Raw genomic sequence first — 15,641 nt, 5'->3', positions numbered from 1 at the left:
GAGATTTACCGCAGGACCCAGTCAGAAGATTATCCCTTATACAGCTTCTATATGTTCCATAAGTCATAGCATATTACTTGCAGCCATGGGAATGCACTTCTTGCATTTTTTCAGTAAGTCCTAGACCAATCATGTGATGGCTTAGCCAGTGCAGGCATGTAAGGAGATACAGCACTCAAGATGAAGAGTGCCAGGGCAAAGGGGAAAAGAGGAGGAGGGGATGCAGGAAGTGAAATAAAATAAATATTAAGAGGCATAAGGTCCAGGTCATTCTGATTACTGGGAAGAGCCCGTTCTCCCCCAGAACAGCAGTATGATGTCTCCAAAAGAACACTGGTCCTGGGTCAGAAGATGAGTGCTCACCTCTTCATTTTCCATTAACTTCTTATGAGTCCTTGGACATGTCATTTTAACTCTCAGAGTATTAGAACACACATTGTAAAATGGTGCTTATAATCAAATGAGTTTTGAAATGCAACCAAATGAAAGTGGTTTATATGCTATGACGTGCAGCTAAAGAGTTGGCTACTGATCACTCTAGAGCTGCTCTGGAAGCCCAGGCAAGGTAGGACCCAGGCAATGTAGCACCTTCCTCAAGGATGATTTCACCTCCTTATTTCTGAGGCTGTAGATCAACGGATTCAACATGGGGGTGACCAGGTTGTTGAGAATCTGGACAGTTGCATCAAGCCAGGGGCTGGAGGTTGGCCTTAGGTAGATGAGGACAACAGGCATATAGAAAAGGAGGATGGCTGTCAGGTGGGCACTGCAAGTAGAGAAGGCACGCCGGCGGCCCTCAGCCGAGCGGATCTGCAGGATAGAGTAGATAATGCGACTGTAAGAGGTAAGGATAAGAAGGAAGCAGCCGAGGGGCATGAGGCCCACACTGATGAACCCCACCATCTCCAGGGCTGAGGTATCTGCACAGGCGAGCTTCAGCATCACTGGGATATCACAGAAAAAGTAGTCCACTTCATTGGGGCCACAGTAGGGCAATTGGAAAGTGAGAGTGGCTAGGAAGGTGGCCTGAATACAGCCAAAAAACGAGGTTCCCATAGCTAAGACAGCACACACTCTATGGCTTATAATAATCGTGTAGCGCAGAGGGTAACATATGGCAACAAAGCGGTCATAGGCCATCACCGTGTATAGAAAACACTCAGTGCAGCCCAGGAAATGGTAGAAGAAGAGCTGGGACACGCAGCCTGCATAGGAGATGGCTCGGCTATTCCCTGAGAGGTAGAACAGCATCTTGGGGGAGCTCACGGAAGGGAAAAATATGTCACACACAGACAGCTTGCACAGGAAGAAGTACATGGGAGTGTGCAGGCGACTGGAGCAGGCAATTGCCAGTAGGATGAGCAGGTTCCCCATCAGGGTGAAGATGTAGAAGGACAAAAACAGGACAAGGAGCATGTTCTCCAGACCGTCTGTGTGCGGGATGCCCAGCAGGATAAACTCAGTCACCCCTGAGGCATTCCTCATTTTGTGAAAAAGTCAGACCTTGAAAAGGGACCCAAGTCATCAAAGTGGACCCCTATATCAAATTATCAAGCTTCTTGTCAATGAGTACATTGGCTCTGTGTTTAACCAGCAAGCCCAGTCTTCTTATGCAGGACTAAAACTATACAAATACATAAGATGATATGAAGTGACTTGTACAGAGCCACAATATATCCAACTTCTGGAAGGAATATTTTGTAGAAATGGATTTTTCACATCTATGACAATATCAGAAGGTAACAGACAAGTCCAAAACATTCTTGTGCCAAGTTAAAGACCTTTATATCATTGTTTAATTCATAGATTTATGTGTTTGCTCATGTTTATATTTTGAACTCTCACCATCTCTTCAAATAACAACACTGTCTATTCATTGTCCTCTGAAAATAACAGGAAAAAATTGTTTTAGAAATTAAAAGAAACTCCTGATTTGAATCCTAGTCTTGCCATTTATTAGTTATGTGAGTTAGAACCATTTATACAATGTCTTTCATAGACATAGGTTCATCATCTACAAAATGCAAAACGTTATGCTTATAATATTAACAACAGCAACCACAAACATGTCTTCCAATTTTCATGGTAAGTGTATGTAATAGCTGTCTAAAAAATGTCTGGCAGAACTATAAATCACCATGATAAGTGTCTCTTCATTCTATGAAGAAACTTAGTTCTTTGAGTGCCTTCTTTTAATGCTGGAATTATATCATTATAAACAAAGAAGCATTTTATTAATTCTTTATTGAATAGACTTAGACCATGTCCTCTTCAGATTACATCCTTCCAGACTGGGGAGATTTAACACACCCAGTTCTATCAGGAGATGCTGCTCCGGTCCTTCTAGTTCTTTAAATATTTCCTAAGTGGACTTGACATGACTCAGAAATATTAAGCAAAAGGAAACACAAGGAAAGCATCAAATTTATGGTATTGTGCTGAGGCAAAGAACGCAGTGGCCCACGTAGAAGAGAAAGAACAAGACGAATTAGGTGGGCTGTGCAATACCAGAACAGGGTTGGACACCTGGAAGGCTCAGGGAACTCACCCTCTCATTAGTCATGCAATAATAACAACTAACCACCACCACCGATAGTAATGACACAGACCACTCTATGACTATTCACTGTGTTCCAAGGACTAGGCTTAGCACTTTTGATATCTTATCTATTTTTTTAAATAAATTTATGAGGAGCCACGATCATTACTGTTCTCATTTGCACATGATTTGCACAAAGATTTCAAAGCTATTTTATGACAGAGCCAATATGCAGAAGCATTTAATTTCATGGTTCATGCCCTTAAATATTAGCAAAATCAACTTTTCTTTACTTCTGCTTTTTTAGATTGCTTGTTCCACTGCTGGCAATGGCAAACAACAAAAATCACTCCAGATGGACATGCATCATTATTTTGTAAGAAAGTGGAAAAAAGTAAGTAAGTCTTCTTGTCTTACTTCTTCCTGGTCATTTCCAGTCTTAACTTTAGCATCAAACCTACTTAATATCTCAGTTAGTTTCAGAGATCCCGTAACTGACTTTTTCCTTCCACTTGACACTAAACTTCGGCATCATCTCTAACACAGGAACTTTCAAATTGTACAGTCACATGCAACAGGTAGATTTTAATTACAGTCTATGGCAAGTGTCATTGTAAAACATCTCTAAAGAGACTGACCAAGCCAGAACGAGTCACCTTCATACCACCCTAGAGATGTGTAAAACTGAAGATAGCAAAAAGAAAAAACAGCAGCATCCTGGCAGAGAGAATGCTGCTAATAGTCCACTCCTGATTACAATTCTAACCACACCTGGAGAGTCTCTCTGAGCAATTCACATTTCTGTGAGCTCTGGATCTCCTGCTCTTGTCAGCAAAGATTCCGAGAGGCCTCTGCATCTTGCCTCTGTCAGACATCATCCTATTCTGTGATTCTGCAATCATGTTGGATTTTCAACTTTGTTATGGGATAAAGATGTCTCCAAAGGGAAAGTTGTTAATGACTATAAAGGGCAGAGCTAAGAGTAAGACATGATCAGAAGTTCAAATACCCACACAGTCCCGCTGAGAGCATGGTCGGGTTTTCCAAAGCATTAAAACATGACTTCACATGTGCTGTTGAGGCCAGAACATGGTGATCTCCAACCAGAAGATTCTTGATTGAACTCTTACTTATAAAGAAATGAATCTCATAGGGTTTGAAAAATAAGGCCTGCACACACTCACTTTCCTTGATTGCTTCCTTTCAACTTTCTTCCAACCCCCAAAGCCCTGACTGAGACTCAGAGATAGCTCTGAGGGAGCAATTAGTTTTCACTTTTTCATCATCCAAAATGAAATAATGGTAATGAGATCATTGGAAAGAACTGCTTTGAAGTGGGAAACAACTACATTTTTCCAGGACCAAGATCTCATCAATACAGAAAAGGCTCCAATTCTAGCCCTAACATTATGTGCCATGTTGCTCCTTTGTCTGGTTGCCTTTCAAACAAACTTCAAGCCTCTGCTTGTGATATTGTTTGTCTTGTCAATTTTTGAGTTATCCATGCATTCTTGTAATTATGTAGTTTTTTCTAATAAACACCACCATTCAAGAAAGACACCTAATCATTTGGTGTCTTGGTTTGAAGCTGTGTGTACCCCAAAAGATCAAGTTCTTAGAGCTAATCCATCCCCATGGGGGTGAATCCATTATAAGTAGGATCTTTTGGTGATTAAGATCTTAACTTAAATTGAATTGTGACCCGTCCCATTTGGGGTGGATATTAATCCTCTCACTGGTATCCTTCGTAATAGAAGATGACAGAGAGAAGACAGAGAAAAAAGCCCCAGGGAAACTCAGAGAGAAAAGTCAGAAAACAGAGAGGAAGCCCCTGAAGTCAGAAATAAAAAACCCAGGAGAGAAGGGAGATACCAGCAGATGTCACCATGTACGTGTGGCCGAGGAGCTGAGGCCCCCAGTAGCCAGTCTTTGGGGAGAAACATCACCTGTTGATGTCTTGATTTGGACAGTTTCACAACCTCAGAACTGTAAGTTGTAAATTAATAAATTCACTCTGAAAAGCAGACCATTTCTGGTATATTGCATTTCATCAACTTTAAAGAACTAAACAGTTGGTAAATATCTATTATATATATCCTATCATTATGCATCCTTCAGGTCAGTATTTCCAAAGAGAAACATTTATATGCTGGGTACCTTCATAGGAGAGTGACCAGTATAAATTAAAGAACTGAAAACTCTCTCAAAAGAAGAGTGACTAAAATAATAGCTAGTAAAATAGAGAAAAATTCATTGAAAATTCCCTGTGCTAAGGGTTATACTAAATTCTAAAATTCATTATTACGTTTAATCCCCAAAAGAACTTTATAAGCTAGGTGATATTATTTTACAGACACAGAAACTGAAACAGCTAAAATAACTTGAAGAAAATCCCACAACTAGAAAGAGACTGAGCTGGTACTCTTTAATTGCAAAGCTAATGCTTATTAACTGCTGTGATATGACTATCAGAGATTTGGGTTTTACACCTAAAGTAGAGAAACAGGGACATCCTGTTGTCTTCCAATGCTTATAGGGCTGGTAGGTAGACTTATTCCATGCAGGAGACCCAAGAATCATAGGTAGATGTGATAGAAATACAGCTATAGTTTCAATGAAAAAGGGACTGCTTAATGATTAGAAAACATGCACGAATGAAATAAGCAACCCGATGAAGTAGTTAGTTCCTTGTCAGTGAAAGTACTCAAGGAGATATAAAGAAGACCATATTTCAGGTATGCCATAAAGGAGAGCCTTAATTTAAATGAGTTGCTTCTTATTAACGTTCTTTCTATCTCTGAAATTCTATGATCATATGTATGCCCTTAAACTTTTCAGTGATTCTGACCAAATACAAGCAGAACTATAATTCAGCGATGATAATTCTACTAACTGCTATAGCCAAAACAATTATGAATATGGACTTTGTAGTTATAAAACTAATTATTGTACTATCAAACAATTGATAAAGCATTTTAAAAGAGGAGAGGAACATGACATGGTGGTAGTTCAAATGCTCTTCAGACAAGATCTCAGTAGACTGCTGGGGTTTCCTAATGAATAGGCCACAGTTTTAATAATAGCTGGCATTTACCACTGGAATCATATACTGAACTTGTGTTGAGTGGTCACAAAATCTGAGGCAGGTACCATTATTTTGACCCTTTATCACTAGAAAATTTAAACTAAGAGAATTAAAGCAACATAACCAAGGTAATACATTCAGCAAAAGGTAGAGCTGTGTCTCAAACCCAGGATGTTATGACTCCTCTCTGAGTTACAAAGAAGCAGAAACTTATTACTAATTCTGACTTTCAAATATTCATTCATCATTAATTTCATCTCACTCTTGTGGTTGCTTTGGTTTTCTGATGCACTTTTTTATTCTTTAATTCCCACAAGAGCTCTGTTTAACACCATTTTACCAATAAGGACATTGGACCTCAGAGCAATTGTGACATTCCTAAAATTAGACAACTGAATAGCCAGGCATTCTCAAATGTAGCTCTCTTTCCACTGCATCGTAACCGCTTCCCAAAAAGATGGCATAGAGAAAGCAGCTGTCCTGTGTGAGGGGAGGATTATTAATAGATTTGCTTTAGAGATCTGGAGAATTGCCCTTTACACCCTTACAGTCCTTACTGCCTGTGTCTCATATTCCATGATTAGATCATGACCTCAAGTACAAAGTAGAGATTGTATATGTGTGGTTAGGGAGAGAGAGAGGGACAGAGAGACAGAGACACACAGAGAGAGAGAGATGTTTTCAGTTCAGCTTCTGTTCTGCTTCAGAGGGAAGGAATCACACAGCTACAAATAAAGTTATGTAGATAATTCTCAAGAGAGCTTTCTTCTGCATATAATTTAAGGGAAATTTGCCTTATATTTGCATCATCCTTGTTTCAATTAGATGAAACACCCTTTCTCATTTAATTTATTTTTCCCTCTTCTAAGTGTTCAAGTCAGTGGCATTTTCCAGCAGCAAAAGGTGAGTTCTTAATTAACTTTTCAGCAGGACCTTTTATTATAAATAACAGAGCTGAGTCTAGGCAATCTTGAATTAGTGTCAGGTGCTTTATTGTTTGATGGCAGGGCTAGTGTCTGGGGTGAACCACCAAACATAAATTTCTTCCTTTATCTGCAGTAACTTGGTAGGTGAAGAAATGGACTCTGAGCCCAAAATTGGAGATGGTAGGGTATTATTTTCTGGGTGACAAAAGCTACTGTTTTCTTCCTTCATTCCTTCCTTCCTTGCTTGCTTCCTTCCCTCTCTCGCTTCCTCCTTCCCTCTCTTCTTCCTTCTTTCTTTTCTTTCTTTCCTTCTTTTTTCTTACTCTCTTCTTTCTTTTTTTCTTGTAAGAAAAGTTCTTAGTTATTTTGCTCCCTGTCAGTTTGATGGTTTTTTTAGAAGATGTGTGCTCCATGTACAGAGTTAAAGTAATAAATATAGGAACAAAACCTAGGAAACATGTATTTTCTGCATTTTTCCTGAGGTGAGATGGAACAAAAGAAATATTAGAAGCTTAAACACCTGGAAACTCTCTTGGGTGACCCGGTAGCCTCCATCAACACCAATTCCTATGTGATCTGTCATCTGGTCTCCACCTCCTCTACTCAAGCCTACACTCTGCTGGGATATGGTTCAGGTACCCACAGCAGACTAGAGGACTGGGAGCACTAGCCCCTGGAATCTGCTCTACCCAGTAGAGCAAACCAGGTCCTAGGGCGACAGCACCAACAAAGCAAGTCTCAGATACAGTTCAGTCTGTCAAGCAAATTACAGTCTCCAATTTCTATAGAACAAGCAGATCAAGGTCTAGGAAAAATAAAACTTTTACTGAGCACATATATTCTAGAATATGCAATTAGAGCATTTTACATGGAAAGTAAAAGCCACGCGTTATATATAAATATTTTTATAAATCACCATAGACAGAACACAGGAATGCCACCTCTGAACTTAAATCTAGGGACAAATGCAGGAACCCACAAAGAAGGATTGAAAAGGATAAAAAGAACCTCAGTCTAGGGGAACCATCTTATGACCAGGTGACCCAAAGAGAGACTCAGGCCCAGACAAAAAGGGTAGGGCTCTATTATCAGAACTGCAAACACAAGGAGAAAGTAATATAGCGTCAATGGGGACTTGAACTGAAGCCCAGCAAAAGGAGATTTGAGGCCCAGTTAAAGCTGCATAAATGTTTTCTTCCAAAAACAGGATTGGTCCACAAAATGGAGGCAGGGCTGGCCCTACCAAGACTGCTCCAAGATACCCCTCAGGGGGAAGAAGAGGGAAGCAGCTTAAAAATCAGCCAGAGTCAGTATCAAAAATATGCTGAAGCTCCAAGTAGAGCCTTTCCTGCTCCATTTTACTCCATTGAACCGAATAGTAAATTCATCTTTGAAAGAACATACTTCTGGAAACTATAAAATTAAAAATGGCTATATTTATAATTATAATGGTAGTTAATCATTATTTATAAATATATAACGAGATAAAATATTTTTATCCAAATATGAGACATCTTAAGTAGTAGTTATATTAATATATAACATCTACTTATTAATCAATAATTATAATCTTGATGAATAATATTTTTTGAAATTACTTTATACAAATAGATAAAATAGGAAAGAGATTGGGCAAGGACTTCCTTTTAGTTTTCTGAGATCTTTTATCACTCTACCATTTTACCGTAAGTTTGTGAAGTTCCAAACTAGTTATAATTCCAGAATTCCTTATACTGTCTCATACCTCCTTGTCATTGCTCATCTTTTCTCCTCTGTGGAACTGTTTGCCTCCCACATCTTTGCCTGGATTATTTAAGTCTCATTCAGGCATAATTCTTTAAAATAATTTTTATTAAAGAAATTGTAGGTAAACAGAACAATCATCCATAAAATACATGATTCTCATACACTAATTTAGGTATGATTTTGTCTTTAAATCTTTTCCTCCCCAAATGGATTGGGAAGGCTAAATAATGTTTGTAGTGTTGTGTTACCATTCTGTTCATAAATGAAGCAAATAATTTCCATGAAAAAATAGAACCACATCTTTCCTGTTAATTACTTATCTTTAACACCTTACACCATGCATTCTACATAGAAGTGTTCAATAACAGTAGCAAATGAGTTGCTAGATATAAATACTGTTTCTCAATATTTCTGGTGCTACACTTTCTATAAGCACAAGGGATGATTGCACTTCTTGTCCCTTGATGTTGGGTGTGGCTATGCTTTGGCTGATGATGTAATAAAATGGCCTATGTTCATTTCTAGATGAAGGTATTTAAGAACCAGAGTGACATGATGGTCTCTCTTCCCCTGCCATTGTCACCTTGGTGCATGTGTGATATTGGAGATGCCATTAATTGTGAAGCAGCCTGCCATGCTAACCATCACCAAGGCCTACAAGGAACATTGTGGGAGTGAGAAATAATTCTTTGCACATTAACCTTTGAGGTGTTTTGTGGTGGTGGCAATGGTTGTTTAAATTGCAGCATAACCCAGCTTATCCTAATACATAGTGCTCAGAGTTAGGTGCTAAAGATATTCAAGAAAAGAAAATAAAGTCCCTACACTCATAAATATTAAAATCAGGATGGAGAATAGGGACTAATTTATAGGACATTTAAAATTTAGTGTGATCAGTTTTAACATATGTGCATCATGCTGTTTACAGAAGGCTGTGTGGAATAAAAGAAAAACTTTAAGCAGAAAACCGAAAGATATTTGCCAGGGTTGAATACATCCAACACTGGTTAAAATAAATTTCCTCAAATAAATAAATGCATTTCTTCCTACTTTCCTCCTGCATTCTAACAACTGAACACAGTTGGAAAAGCACCCAACTGTGGTTATTGGTCTTACTTTAAATTTGCAACCACTAGGTCAAGGGAGCCCTTGGCACTGCCCACCAAACTCATTCTTCCGTGTCCAATCACACATTCACTTTCCTTAACAACCACTTTGCCTTTTCTGTTTGTACCTTATGGCTCCAACGTCTCCTCCTTCCCTTGCCTTGCTTCTACTCCACTGGGAAAATGGAAGCAATCAGAAAAGAAACTCTTAACCTCCACATCTTCTGACCTGCCCATATCTGCAGCCATGCACGATGGTTTTATTCTTGCTACTGGGAATAAATTATGCATGCTCTTCTCCAAGGCCTGCCCCTCCAACTTGTATACTCAACTACACTGACTTTTTAAAGTTCATGTGACTAATTTCGCCAGAGTTCAACTTATAAAAATCGAGTCGATCTACACCCATGGCCACATGTCTTAACCACTTTCCCCTATATAATTTTCTTTAGAGATCTTGTCATAATCTTGCATAGTATCTATTTATCTTTTACTTGTTTTTTGTTTGTCTCCCCCAACTAGTGAAGGAACTACAGGAGGAAAGGAACTTTTGTTTGTTTAGTTCACCGTAACTTCTTCTACTTCTTAGAGCAAAGCCAAGTACATGGTAGATGCTCAAAAGCATTTAACTTTGTTTAGTGAAGTAAATTAATTCATTAAAAAATTGTTTAATTAGTTAATTACAGAATTAATTCAAATGGGATGGACTAGATAGTGTTCTCAGGGACATTATCCAAAGGTTTGGAGGAAAAGAAAACTAAATTTCCTTCTAGGAACTTACGTTAGCTCTGAACAGCTAGAGAAGAGAACATAAGGCCTGAATGGCATTTACAAAGCCAAGAAAAAAAGCAGAAGCTAAAACAAGAAGCACCTTATAAAGCAGGTTAAGAATTTTTCTTTGGACATTTTGTAAGCACTAAAGGGAAGCACTGACGATTTAACTTCAAGGGGACAGAAATAATCAGATCTGCATTTCAGAAAATTTTTCTCATGGGAAGCTGGCAAACAGATTGAATGGTATATGCTATTGAAATGAAATGTACTTACATGATAGTATATATTTCACTAATAGAAATAAAATTCAATGTTTGCCAGTATGTATATCTCTTTGATACCTGGTCATGCACATACAACTTCAAGAATTTTAGTTACTTAGAATTTATTGGCTTAAAATATAAGCAATGTCAAGTACCTAAAAATTTACAACTTGTTGACTTAAAATATAAGCAAAGTCAGGTACCCCAAATTCACTTTGAAAGTTGTATTGGGATGTCAATTTTTATATCTTTCATCACAATTTGGATAAGCATACTTTTAAAGATTCTGGGTAGTTGAGTTCCGAAATTTGCATTATAAAGTTTCCTGTACTGTTATGGATCCAAATCATTAGTAATTTTCTAAGTAGAGAATTTGGTTGCATTTTTGTCTTGGAATATGTCTCTTATCCCAGGTAAAACATGATCCTGGAGATGAAAATATTTGACTTAATCAGCAAGATCTAGAAAACAGAATTTTGAGAGAATTAAAACGTTGGTGGGAAAGGGATGTCCACCTGGGGTCTACTCAGAAGAGAGAAACTCTTTGGGGGACAGATGACATCCAACTATAAGAGTACGTCTGCCTTATGGGAGAGACATGTCATCTAAAGGGCACATGAGCCAATGTATGACATAGGGATATTGTGCAGACCCACAGGAGACACTCATCCTACAAGGCAACTGATGTTGAAGGAGTCCTGTGTCACTACTGATCAAAAGCATCAGGTCATAGACGTCTAATGTCAGAAGAGACAAGGATGCCATAAGCAGGGAAAATAAATAGTGGTTTCAAATATGATCCTAGCATGTTCTCTCTCACAAGCATATTCAATACATTTTCTAACAGCTTACTCAAAAAAAAAATATGACCCTAAAATCAGTCACAATAAAGATTCTAACAACAGTTCAATATCTAAAGGAAGTCACTATTCGTCATCTCCCAATGGAAATGAGAACTTATTAAAGTGATTTGGGAACCAATTAGCCCTTAAAGTGTCAAAGATTTTTATTTTGGAAGCAAAAATCAGAATCTGGGTCTTTATAGCAATAAGACTGTTTGCTCTAATAATGCATTCTAATAAAATATCATGGAAGAGTGTTTGCATCTATCCTCTAGATAAAGCCAATTCTCCTGAACAATAATGTACAGATCATATAAAATGTTCAATCAAAACCAGGGAAGATAAAGGAAAAAAAGAGGGAAAATAAAGAAGCAAAAAGCAAATGATTATAAATAGAAAATGCATTAACAAACTCAGTAGATATTAATTCAGTTATATCAATACTTACTTTAAATGTGCATGGTCTAAGTATGCCAAGTAAAAGAGATTTTGTATGGGCAGAACAAGACACAATTATATGTCCTTTGGAAGAAATTTACTTGGAACATAAAGGCATAAACATAGGTTAACATAGGTTAAAAGAGAAAGGTAGAGAAAGATGGACCTTGCTAACAGCAATCAAAAGAAAGCTAGAGTAGCTATACTAACCCCAGACAAAGAAGACTGAAAAACAAGGAATATTATCATGGAAAAAGATGGGCATTACATAATGATAAAGGGATCAATTCTCCAAGACATAATACTAAATACGTACGCAGCTAACAGGAGAACATCAACTGAGCATAAGGTAAAAATGGACAGAACTGAAGAAGGAACAGTGCCTGGCACTCTCCTTGGTTTTCCTCTCGTCACTCAGATGCTTCAAGCAGCTGGACTGTTGGGAAGTGGTGACTGTTGAGTTGGGAGAGTAACCACAGGTGCTGCATTGCTACGTGTCCCCCGCTGACTGCTGGGAACATTAAGAAATGAGCTTTGTGACTAAGTCTACCTGAACCCCCTCTCCAGGAGGTCCTGGGCTCAGTTCGAGTGGGAGAATATTGAAGTAGGGATCTTTCATGCTCTCTGTGGGCAAGTCTGCAACAACCACGAAACAACTGCCGAGGGAGGACAATCCATGCGAAGTTTTTTCATGGGCTCCTTGCCCTTGGATGGAACACAGATGGTGCTTTATATTTTACTAAAACACTGAGCACCAGCCTTGAAAAGGGTGAATGAATGTGTGAAAACACGACTACACGACAATGTTGATTATGAAAAATGACACTTGTTTAGATTTGAGAAATTTACAGTCTGGCACAACATTTCAACGTGTGAAAGCTCAAATGGAAAAATAAAGCCGTGCTAGTTTAAAACTGTATCTGTTCCTGCATTTTAAGGTAGGAAACAAAAGTAAGGCTGCTCTTTTGTTTTAGAAGGCTCTGCACTGAAGCCTCTAAGCCCTAGCCTAGTCTGGAAGCTAAAGGGTAAGAGAAAAGAAATGGAATAATAAATGTAAGAATTAATCCTCTGTGTAATAAACATAAATGGGCATCTGCTTGGGGGAGTGGGGAATTTTAAAAGTTTCATGATTTTTAGGAAGCTGTCTCTTCTTGTTCTGTTTTTCTTTTTTTTTTTTAATGGTATTCTAGGATATCAGAATGGATCCTTTCTCAAAATAAGATGTGGAGTATGACAGTACTTCTCCTTGGCTAAAATTTGCTACAGGATAATCAGATACTCTGCAAATTTTACTGTACTTCATTTTAAATATATTGTATTTAAAAACCTTTGTTCTTTGAATTTAGGGAAGTCTTTGAAAATCGTGCTCCATTTCAGCTAAACTACTGGATATCAAGAAAATATCCATCCCTCCTTCCTTTGCGTTAATCAGAGTTTAAGGGGAAACGGTGTGATGGCAGCAGTGGGGTCAGAGACATAGAATCCCAAGGACAAGTTTAAAGTTAAGAAAAAAGGGCCTAGCCAACACAAAAGCAAACTCATTCTCGCCTGTCTACATGGGACATGACTCCCAGGGGTGTGAACATTCCTAGCAACATGGAACAGAAATCCTAGAATGGGCTGAGCCTCAGCATCAAGGGATTGAGAAAATCTTCTCAACCAAAAGGGGGAAGAGTAAAATGAGACAAAATAAAGTGTCAACAGCTGAGAGATTTGAAACAGAGTCAAGAGGTTATCCTGGAGGTTATTCTTATGCATTAAATAGATAGCACCTTGTAGCCAAGATGTAATAGCACCATCATCTCTATACATTACTAGAACTTATTCAGGCTGGAGGAAACTGTCTGAAAATGTAGAGCTGTGTTCCAGTAACCATGTTTCTTGAAGATGATTGTATAATGATAAAGCTTTCACAATATGACTATGTGATTGTGAAAACTTTGTGTCTGATGCTCCTTTTATCTACCTTATCAAAAGACAAATAAAACATATGAAATAAAAATAATAAGGGGAACAAAAGTTAAAATAAATTTAGATTGAAATGCGAGTGATCAATGAAAGGGAGGGGTAAAGGGTATGGTATGGATGAATTTTTTTGTTTTCTTTTTATTTCTTTTTCTGAATATATGCAAATGTTCCAAGAAATGATCATGATGATGAATATGCAACTATGTGATGATACTGTGAATTACTGATTATATATGTAATACAGAATGATCAAAAGTTAATGTTTCCATTTGTTTGGTATTATACCTTTAAAAAAAATTTTTAAAGTAACCAACAAAAAAAAGAGGCTAGACATTAGTTAAGGATTGCTAAACGTGAATTCTCAAGTTATATATCACTTAACTTCAAAAACACATTATTAGGAGTTTAAAAGCATAAGCTCTGGAAGGGGAAGTAAGGGTACTTCAATGGTAGAATTCTCACATGCAATGCGGGAGGCCCAGTTTCAATTTCCCGTCCATACACTTCCCAAAGAAACAAACAAGCAAAACAAACATTCAAGAAATGGTGCTGCAATAACAGGATACTCACATGCAAAAATACTGAAATGTGACCCTACCATACAGTATGCAAAAAAGCAAACAAACAAACAAAAAAACCAAGGTCTGGAATCAGAATCCACCAGAGATGAAACTCCAGGTCCGTGTCTTACGCAGCTCCGTGACCTGTTGGAAGAAGTTAGTTCCTCTGAGCCTACCAAGCTTCACATTTACAAAGCGGGGTTAATGATGGTACCTAATTCAAAACTGTGATCTGTCGCATGTAAAATTATGTGTAAAATGATTAACAGTGCCTGACATAATAAATAAATGTTTGCTTTAAAAAGGAGAGAGAAAAGGGCCTAGGAATTTTCCTTTCAACAATAAAGACTAAATTTTGGCATTCTTAGAATCACCTGGAGGACTTACTAAAACATACCTTGCTGTCTTCCCAGTTCCAGATCCAGTAAGTTCAGGGTACAGCCTGGAAATTTGCATTTCTAATATGTTCCCAGGAGATCAGGTAATGCTGCTGGTCCTGGAACTATGCTTTGAGAACTACTACTTTATTTTATTTAAAAAATAACTATTAGAGAAGTTGTAGATTTACAGAGAGATCACCCACATAATAGAGTTCCCATATAACAAGCCCCAGCTTTAACATTTTGCTTTACTATGGAAACTTTGTTGCAATTGAAGAGAGAATGTTATTGTAACGTACTATTACCTATAGTTCATAGTTTACACTGGGGTTCACTGTTTGTTGTTCTAGCACCACATACACCACTGAAAATTTCCCCTTTAAACACCTTTCAGACATATAACTTAGTGGTTTTAATTACATTCACAATGCTGTGTTACCATCATCTCTATACATTACTAGAACTTACACACCCCAGATAGAAACTGCACTAATTAAGCATTCATTCCCCATTTCCTGTTCCCACCGCAGCCCTTGGTGATCTGTATTCTAGTTTTTGACTCTATGAGTTTGCTTGTTCTAAGTATCTCATATCAGTGAGATCCCACAAAATTTGTTCTTTTGTGTCTGGCTTATTTCACTTAACATGATGTCTTCAAGGCTCGTTCATGTTGTCATGTGCAATGACGGAGTCAATCTAGCTGGCAGAGACCAGATATACGCCTATGTCATAAAAAGACTAAGTCCCCGCTTCTCAAACTTTAATGTGCATCCCAGCCACCTGGGGATCTTGTTACAGTGCATATTCTGATGCAGTTCCTGGTGTGGCCTGAAATTCCACATTTCTAACAAGCTTCCAGGTGATGCCACAGCCTGTTCCATAGGTAACACTCAGCCATAAACAAACTCAGAAAGAAGAAACTGGAGTCCAGAGAGGTTAAGAGCCACCGCGAGGAACAAATCCTCCTAGAGGAGGCCTGAAAGCTCAGCAGTCTGAAGGAACTCAGACCCAGGC

At 38.1% G+C, this 15,641-nt stretch overlaps 1 protein-coding gene across 1 annotated transcript; it reads right to left on the bottom strand.

Annotated features, from left to right (window-relative positions):
* Positions 1–537: 537 nt before the first annotated feature.
* LOC143645000 (olfactory receptor 10D1B-like) lies at positions 538–1,485 on the bottom strand. Its single transcript, XM_077114670.1, has one exon. It carries the CDS (start codon positions 1,483–1,485, stop codon positions 538–540), a length of 948 nt encoding a protein of 315 aa, XP_076970785.1.
* Between the last annotated feature and the right edge of the window lie 14,156 nt (positions 1,486–15,641).

This window comes from Tamandua tetradactyla, chromosome 8 (assembly GCF_023851605.1).
Source record: "Tamandua tetradactyla isolate mTamTet1 chromosome 8, mTamTet1.pri, whole genome shotgun sequence".
Lineage (NCBI taxonomy): Eukaryota > Metazoa > Chordata > Mammalia > Pilosa > Myrmecophagidae > Tamandua > Tamandua tetradactyla.
The sequence above is the reverse complement of the archived record's forward strand: the minus strand, read 5'-3'. Positions and strand labels throughout refer to the sequence as shown.